Below are 9,504 nucleotides of genomic sequence, written 5' to 3' on the forward strand. Positions count from 1 at the left end.
CACTAGATCTTACTGAATTTTAAAAAGGGTTAGGCAGGTTCCCATACCAAGGTTGCGATGCACCTACCACAGAAACCACTTCAGATACTCTCACCATCCTACCAGTGAAAGGCAGGGATCAAGCCAGTTCAAGCCCCTCATCTCACCAAATCCGCCATCATTGTACAGTTACTGACACAGCTCTGGAGCCAGCACCATAAGGATCCGCTATGGGTTACACATCTTTAAGGCAGAAAAGGTTACTAAGGAATAAGAGGAATGCTGAAAAGCATGCTAAAAAAAGTCTTCCCACTTATTGTTCTGAGAAAGAAACCAAGAACGACAAGGAACAACCTTGCTTTTTGACTGAAAACTTCTAAAAGCCCAGGTCTGTTTGTTTAAAGGAGTGTCAGGGTCACCTGCTGCATCATAAAGAAGCTGGAAGAGACGTCAGTCACATTCTCATTTCTCCATGTCTGCAGATTTGTAACTACAGCAACGGTATCTATAAGGATACAACCTTGTCTGCAGGTCCAGAAGGGATCTGAAGCAAAATTTACAGCATGCAGGAGAAACAGGCATGGAATGAAATAGCCAGACGCCAGGTTTTACATGCTTAGATGACAAGTGCTTATTAAGCTTGGATTATGTTGCAATTCCTTAGTCTTCCCCAAGATCACTGACCCTCAAAGAGATTAAGCAATTCAAGTTTGCTACAACTTGTAACAGATCCAGTATGACAAGAGTTTAACAGCAGCTGGCAGAGCAAAGCACAGCTGTTTATCATAGCACACCAGAAACAGTTCTTCAAACACACATCAGGGAGCACGGAGACAGAGTTTTATCAGGAACATACCTTTCGGACTAGAGTTACTAAATTGTGGCTTTAAAGCGAGTAATGTGTCTGTAAGTGCACTGCAGAAAACCAGACTACAAACAGGCACTCACTAACGGTACAAGCTACGCATATACTTACTGCGGAACTTCACAAACCCCTAACACTCTTTAGCATCATGAGACCCCTTCTTTGGTAGTCAAAAGCTGTAGCCACCTTCGTTAAGGCAAAGGCACTTTGTTTCCTTATAGGAACCACCCCTTTGCCATCCTTCAAGTACTGATCAAAGTAAACATGTGTAAGCAAGGCTACTAGTTGGTGTGGTTAAAAAGACCCAAATGAGGTAAGCAATCTATCTCCCATTCTAATGCTCCCAGAATGAAAAAGAAAGGTCTAAATATCAGACATCTGCATAAACAAGCGGTTACTCCTTCTCTTTTTATGCTGATGTTCACGATGGCTGGCCATTTGAGCTGAAAGTTTGACTGGGTGAAATGAGATTCCCCCTATTGACCCCAGTCTTTTTCCTGTCAAAGAAGTAATGATAAAAACGGGATTGTTTTCAGAGAACTGAAAGCCTTTTTTGTATATGCAACAAGCCATTCCACATTAAGTCCATGGAGTATTTTACTTGCTTCAACATTACAAAAGCAATTTGTTTCCAGACAGTGCAGAATAATTAATTCACTCTTCACCAAGACAAGCTTTTCTCCATATTGTGCCTGCTACCCACATCGAGTTTCACAGAGAACAGCTGAACTCCATGCACATAGACTAGTAAGACCATGGTCAGAATCAAGAACAGTTTCAACGTGCAGTAAGTTTTCACTGTCACTTCCTTCTCTGACAAACTAAACATTGCCACCTACCGACTGTGTCAAAACCTAAACTTCAAATGGTTGGTTTATTCCCCACTCCCAGACACAATGCCTAAGAGGCATAACACAGGCTGTAAGGAAAGAGCATTACAGCCCAGATAAACTGTAAATGGATGCCTGATAATCTCAGCTATTATTGTTACTTGTTTTGTTCCACTGTTGTAGCTACTTTAAGATGTCGAATTTTAGTAATTTTGGTCCAAGTCTTGATCTTGCAACATGACTGTCAAGCACGTATTTCTGCAATAAAAGACCCAACCACACATGACAGACAGCTGTGTGAATTTGAAGACAACCACCGTTCCTTACAAGCTTTATAATGGCACCATATGTTCTAGATTTGATAGTCCAGGGTAGAGCTTGAAGGCTGTGGTCCAAGGAACTCGGAAAAAAGTAACATCTGTTGCTGTTTTTCCAAGATTTTTCCGTACCTATGGCTTGACAAATAAGAAAAAAGCCTATGATCATTCTTGCACCATCCAACTCCAGCAGCACCAAAGATGTAACCAAAACACTATTTTAATTATTCTTCTACATAATTACATTGTCAAACAAGAAATACCTATATAGCCACAAAAGTTTGTCACAGTGTATGAACAAGGGTTCTACTTCGCAGCTGCTGCACGTATTCTTTTGCTTGGTCAAAACCAGTCCTTGGTGGCTCTGGAGGAGGAGGAGGACCTTCCACCAACTTCACAAAGTAATGGCACCTGGAGATTTTCATGATGCCAAACATGCCTTTGCCATGGTAACGAATCCGCTTCACATAGCGGCCTCTGCCCGTCAGTGACTGAGCTGAAGGAAAAAGGCAGGGGGGAGAGAAGACTATTCAGTCAAGAATAAACCACTGCACATCCACAACTGAAACACTGTCTTGCCAGTGAATTTTTCATGACTGCCTATGAAAAGTTAATTCTACTTGGGATTCTCTCCTCCATCTTTCCTCTATTACATTTAGTAAATTACTGCTATAGAGGAACCCTTCAGTTTAATTAACCCTCTTCAGGAGCACCAAAAAGGTGAATTTGGAAAGCATGCATGCAAAGATAAGTATGTAGTAAAGGACAAGTCTAAAGGAAGCTACGGTGAGCACTTGCTAGACTATATAGCTCTTCTGAAGGCGGTATTAACTCCGCTGCTTTTCAGTAGTTTGCCTCATGAACCCCTGTAGAAGTCTTACAGACTTCATTTTCCCTCCTTTCTCCCTTTATTGCACTTATAGGTACTTTCATTATCTACACATCCAGTACTGCACTATCAGGTAAACTTTCTTACGGTACAGGCCTGGAAGGCTTCAAAGAATTCTAACCAAATCTGCTCTATAATTCAGGTTACTTTAATCTTACATGGTCATCTTAATAACTTTTAGTACCATCTTTGGCAAAATGGGAATTTTTTTCTTTGGCCCTAAAAACACCTACAAGTAAACATTTCTCTAACATTTTTCTAGGCAAGAACGTGCTGTAGGTATTACAAGCTCAACCTGTAATCATCTATAACAAAGCCTATTTATTAGTGTCAATATTCATTTACTGTTACGCTGTTTCTTACAGAAGTTTAGATTCTGACCCTGCAAATCTAGTAGTACTAGCCATGGACAAAGCTTCCAGCATCTCCGTTCACTGGCGACACTAAAAAGTGGTAACAGTTTGCTTCTTGTTGTCTAGTCTCTCTTAATCATGTCAAGCATCTTCCTCTTCATGACTTTCTGTTCACACACAGAGCAGAAATCCCATTCTCAGATGAAGGCAACTAGCAGGTGCCAGGAGAGCATCAGTCAGACACCAGCTACAACAAACTGATGGTTGAACGCTCAAAAACCACGCAGCTCCAGTTGCGCTGCAAGTCGGAAGCACGTGCCTTCCATCTTTTGGTGAAGGTAATTTTACTAGAAACTATCCTCTATTCATGCCTGCCGACTTGAAGCAACAAAACCTTAAGGATAAAATTTTGTCATAGGGTAGGATGACATTTTTCTGCACTAAAATAAGAAAAAACGTACCTATATGTAAATTGGATTTGAATTCCACGTTGTGATTTCTTACTGCCATTTCCTGTGCTTCTAACAGAACCTGTAACAAAAGGAAAAATGGAAGTACTGAGTAAGAATTTAAGCAATCCTATTTCTTATCTCTAGATAACACGGAAGAAACTGCAAGTTTCAGTCAGTTACAGAAAAAGTATTCTATAGAGATCAAAATTGTTAAAGACAAACACCTTTTAGAGAAGTATGTTCTTTGCATACAGACTGAAAAAGCTTCAGGACAACTTTATTACATTTTTTGGGAGGAAAGGGCGTGGAAAAGATGGTTCCCACCAGCATCTGTCAGCTTTCCACCCAGGACCCTTTGTCTAATTAGACATCAGACTAGAAACAAATTCCAAGGTGGGCAAAATGAACTTAGGCCATTCAATATTTTCGGCTAATACAGGATACTACTTCGTCATTATTATGCCAGAAATCAATACTTCAGCCAAGAAAATGAGCAGTTTGAGACTCCTAAGTACAGTTTTGAAAAGCTTTCATGTTTTTACAGAACTTAGTCCTCTCTGATATCCTCTATTGCTTACAATATTAAGAGCCAAAGCACATCGATGTAGCAGCCGTTAGTGGCAAGGATTCTGCATTATTTACCATGAACTTAACACCAAGCGTTGTTAGAGAGGGTACTCACATGTCATTTATCATCATTACAAGTTAAATCGGCCAGCACAAGTGACCTATGCATATTCATAAGTCACAACATTACATGGCTGCTACAAAAATAGGTTGTTTGAATGTGGTCCCAACAGGCTTAACAGAAACAGGGAAACACAGAAATAAACATCTCCAAACTTCTGGCAATAGATACTGATTTTAAAGTTTCCTTGAAACTAGGAGTATTAAAGAATACTACTACATACCTCTTTGATCACCTTTGCTCCCTTTTTATCACTAAATTCCAACTGAGCAAGAGCCTGATCAATGGACATTCCTTTTATCTGCAACCAGAGTGTGAGTTAACATCTGCAGTTACAAATATTTCCCTTCTCTTATTCAGAAAACTATTTGTTATTTTGCTATTATAAAGAGCAAATCAAAAGACTTTAGTTTCCTTAATTACCATTTCTTCAATGTAATATCTTACATACAGAACTTCTGAGGTAAATATTGAATAAATCTTCATAAAACACTCAATTTTTTTTCTTAAAAACAGCCCATTACTATCCTTCAAAGTTCCTCTTCCCATCTACTATTAGGCAGAAATCAACATGAAAATTCCTCCACAGGGCATGATCTGCATAAGATCCTGAGAGCATACTAGGATAAAGCAGCTAAACCAAACTACAACTGTTCGCCTGCACAGATGCATGCTCTTCCCAGGACTATTATGAAGATGCTGATTAGCCCGTGATTGAACTAGGCTGTTAAGGCAAATACAGCAATGAAATTCTGCAGTCTAACAAACACAGTGCAAAGTACTTTTTCCTTACCAGTTTTGCCAGATACCACATCTTATCTTTGCTATATTTTATTTCCCTCCGACAGTGATAGATTTCCTAGGTGCAAAAAAAGTTAGAGGATCAGTGATTTTACTGCGAAAACAAGAATGGAGCACACACCCCTGCTCCACAATCTATTTTCTTACTATGAATAAAATTACTCCCCCTACTACACCACGAACATACCAAATCAGGCATACCTTTGACATTTGAAGCTGAAAGCATTAAAAAAAGGTAGCTAGCATACAGAAAAATTTAATACAATCTTACAAGAATAAGTTTATAGAAGCTCCTGAAAAGGATAATCAGAAGATTTTATCTTCTTCTGTCCTCCTCCCCACCTTTTGAAGCAGTCCAAGACTGACATGCCCATTCAGTCTTCAAAATATTACTCTGCTGTCAAGTCAACTTACTGGGATAGCAACTAAACAATTTTACCAGAATGAACTTAATTAGCTCTTCAGAAGTGAAGAGGCATAAAGAGCTGTCTCCAAAGACCCATTTAACATTATTACTGTACCAACAGGGACCAAAACCAGCTAGTAAACTTTAACATCAATACAAATTTGAAGGAGATGGCATTCTTTATGAACAGGTAAAAGAAAAACTTGTTAATTTAATAAGCAAGTTGGTCGATAACTGCATTTTCACACACATTGCATTAGTCAGCACAACACACTGCATGTATTTCTAGGTCCTAGGCCACAATGTTCACAGAAGCAATAAATGCTCATGGCCCACAAAAGCACATGTCCAAAAAACCCTACTCTTTTGAGATGCAAATACTTTGCTGAGCAGTACGCCTTACAGAGGCCACAATACATTAATGCTTAATGAAGATCAATTACAAAAATGGAATTCCAAAATACCAGTAACTCAAGAGTAAGGCAACACTGAAGTAGTAACCTAAAATTCTCCCAGGTTGTACTGTAGAGAAAGCAGCACCAATGAGTCCTTTCAGTGACCAAATATACAACATGCAGTGTTCAGGTGAAACTTAAATTAAGAAGCTTGCTTCTGTTCACATTAAACTGTACTTCCCAGTTATAAAATGATCAGTAAGATGGGACAGGGAGAAACAGGCATAAACCCGCTGTTATCAAAAACTAATCTGTTATGACTGCATTTAAAAAACTTGATCATTTAACTTATGTTTCCAAAAGTTGTCTTGAATGGCTAGTGGACGGCCCTACACCAAGCATACAGGCAAGAAGAGAATTTTAGATTCCTTGCTTCAGTTTATGGTTTAGAGAAACACAGATCGTTGTGCAACAGACTGAAGAAACAACCTGACTGTACAGTATATATAGAACAGTTTCCTAATCAAAAATCTCCTGCAACCACATGCCACAACTGACTCGCACGTCCCTCCCCACATTACTTTAGAACCTCTCAGTCCATATCAAACATTTCAAGAAACCAGTATGACAGAAAACAACCTCTGAACAGCTTCATGAAGGGGAGGCCACAGCAAGAGGCAACACATTATGAGACCTCAGAGAATCTATAAAGCAGAGATGTTAAGAAATGAAAGAAGCATGCACCCTACTGTACCTACATCAAACAGGCACCGCTAGCTCCGCTGCTCAATGGAAGTTACATTTGTGTCCTTGCGCACAGAAGCAGCAAGACAGTCACCTTCCTCCTAGTTATTTACCGTCAGTACAAGCAGAGCAAACGTATTAAGAACACATCCTTGGTAACTTCTAGCTCCTTGTAGTTCAGAGACTTCTACAGAGGACGGCACCTTTGCAGTTTGCATCACAAATTAGGTAGGTGATCAGCTGCAAGCCATTTGAAGCTCCAGCATAATTTAGAAGTGGAAAACATTCAAAGTTATGTTAATTTTTACAATATAAATATACCAGACTGACTAAGATCTTAAATAACAAATGAACAGGCTACCAAGATAGTGCTTTGTAGAGACAGAGTCACCCAGAGACAGTGACAATCTATTCAGAAACTCCTAACATAAACAGGTAAGGACATGTACAGGTGTAGCCTTACAGCTGGTCTGCGAGGTTCTCCAGGCAGCTGTGGAGGGTAAACAATCCTGTTCTTTTTCTCCCACTTCCCAAGTTTCTGCAGAGATGCACTTGTGTGGATGCATGACAGTGGAACAAGGCTACTGGATGCTAGCCACCTGCAAGACAAGACCACAGTCTTTGCTGCTGAACACAAGAGTTCTTTGTCCCTGCCCAGTTTATCTGGAAGATTGTGAACTTACCTGTCTTGATAAAGAGAACTGATACATTTGACTACTCACAAAATAAAACTGATGAAGTCCTCTACAGTTTATGTTGAAAGGGCTTTTTATTTCAACAAAAAGCCTCAGGCTTTCTAAAGCAAACCATGAACTGCAAGTGACACTGGTATAGCGCAAGATTCCACACTAAGCGTCCCCGGATCGTCACTCAAAGACACAGTCACCTCTTTGTTCTTATGTGGGGTTCATTAACCACACAAACAGTTTATATCTTTTCCAAGACTAGTCAATACTTATTTAATTTTTACCAACAACATTTTTAGCAGTAAAAACTTCTACTTTTTCAAGGGACTGAGGACCTACAAACTATTAGAAGTTTATAAACATTCTGAAGTCTGAAAGGAAGGGTATTCTAAACTACTTTCAAAACAAAATCAAGTCAATATAAGACAGCCGATAGCAAAAAAACTCTAGTTTTCAGTCAGTTCGCTCACCTCAGATTCAGAAAAACCAAGCTACACTTTGCCCCCTGCTGACTCGATAAAGCAGTACGGGCAGCCACCGGTAACTTCAAGAAAGAGATGAGTTCGAGACCAGATCCTGTGTTTTACTACGGCTTGAACAGCTTCATGTGGTTAGCCAAACTGTGCTAAGCATTTTAAAAACAACTGGCAAAGAGAACACATTGATTCGTTTGAAGAGGTCATTGTACACCTTCAAGTTTTCACATCCTATCAGGAGGGGGTAGCATAGCACATCCATTTAAATGTTATGGAATATTCTTTCAGATATCTACCAAAACCGGTTTAATTACTTAATACTTAAAAATTTCACTCATCAATACAACAATTCGTCATCACCAAACTGATTACACAGGGAAACACTTGACAAGCACATGAATATCACTTTGCAATTTAACCCTTTAAGCGCTAATGAACCAAGTATTGTCTTCCTGGCATTAGCAGCACACATTAATACACTCGACAATCTAAGGAGTCTTACATTCTTTCTATCTTTGGGAATCCAACCCCATACGAAGAGCAATTCTATTTATCATAACTTTAGGAAAAGAAAGAGGACACAAACACACTGTAGGCAAAAGAAAAGTGACAAGCAACAAACTAAAGTACATTACACAGGGGTAAGTCAAGGGAACAGGAAAGAAAAAACCTGAGCACCTTTCTAGAAAGAATCATGCATAAGCAGCCAGTGGGAGACATGCAGACTAGAACTGAGCAAACCAAACAATTAGCACATAACCGTTCAATTCCAAGGCAGTAAGCAAAGCACGGGCAAAACAAGACTATTTTTGATTTCTTCAGTGACACAGGTCTCTGCGTTTTATCTCCACAGGCTCTAACAGAGAGCAAAGCTCTGCACTTTGAGAATCCACATCAGCCTTTCTTCTGCAGTCAGGGATGCAGCCAGCAGTCCCCCAGCACAGCTCTGCCACTCCTCCAGACTGAGGGGAAAGACAAGCAACTACAGAAAAGCAACGGCTGAGGAGGGCGCAGAAGGAAGAAACAGGCACTATGTTACTGTGACCTGCACCATAAAGCCGGGGCAAACCTGGATGCCCAATAAAAAGGGGTCAGGAGAGAAAAAAAAAAAAAAAAAGAAAAAGAAAAAAAAAAAAAAAAAGACACCTCCATGACACCACAGTCTCCAAGGACATAGAAAAACACCACAGACACGTGCAGCGACCCGTTCCCCACAGCTCCGGGGCGGCAGGGCAAGGAGCCAGCAAGAAGGCCGAGCCAGGCGACCCGGGCCTCCAGGCCCGGGGACCCCCAGGGCGAGGCGGCCCGTGTCCCGCTCCCCGCCCGGGGCACCGGAGGGCCGGGCCGGGCCCGCTCCCGGCCCGCGGCGGAGCCAGACTCACCTCTCCGGCCGCGCCCAGCCCAGCAGGCCGCACGCCCAGGCGCCACCTGCAAGGAAGCGGCACAGTGAGCGAGGAAGGAGCGGGCGAGACCCTCCGAAACCAGCGCTCCGCTCCGTCCCCCTCCGCCTTACCCGCCCTAAGAGCCCACCGCAACGCCATCTTCCCCGCCGCGCTTCACGGCAGGCGCTTCCGGCGCAGGCGCAGCGAGGCGCGTTGTTTGCGACGGCGTGGGCGGCGCGCG

The 9,504-nt window shown here is 41.5% G+C and overlaps 1 protein-coding gene across 2 annotated transcripts; it reads right to left on the minus strand.

Moving 5' to 3' along the window:
- Positions 1–1,423: 1,423 nt before the first annotated feature.
- On the minus strand, positions 1,424–9,423 carry MRPL22 (mitochondrial ribosomal protein L22). Of its 2 annotated transcripts, XM_086470790.1 has the most exons (8): positions 9,395–9,423; positions 9,264–9,309; positions 7,183–7,318; positions 5,167–5,232; positions 4,597–4,674; positions 3,695–3,764; positions 2,255–2,487; positions 1,424–2,129 (listed from the first exon to the last, which is right to left on the minus strand). In XM_086470790.1, the coding sequence occupies exons 1-7, from the start codon at positions 9,420–9,422 to the stop codon at positions 2,276–2,278; spliced, it is 636 nt and encodes a 211-aa protein (XP_086326916.1). In that variant the 5' UTR covers position 9,423; the 3' UTR covers positions 1,424–2,129; positions 2,255–2,275. The 2 variants fall into 2 exon arrangements, with proteins under 2 accessions (XP_086326916.1, XP_086326915.1); XM_086470789.1 differs by having other exon boundaries at positions 1,424–2,487.
- Positions 9,424–9,504: the final 81 nt, after the last annotated feature.

This window comes from Leptosomus discolor, chromosome 10 (assembly GCF_034619465.1).
Source record: "Leptosomus discolor isolate bLepDis1 chromosome 10, bLepDis1.hap2, whole genome shotgun sequence".
Lineage (NCBI taxonomy): Eukaryota > Metazoa > Chordata > Aves > Leptosomiformes > Leptosomidae > Leptosomus > Leptosomus discolor.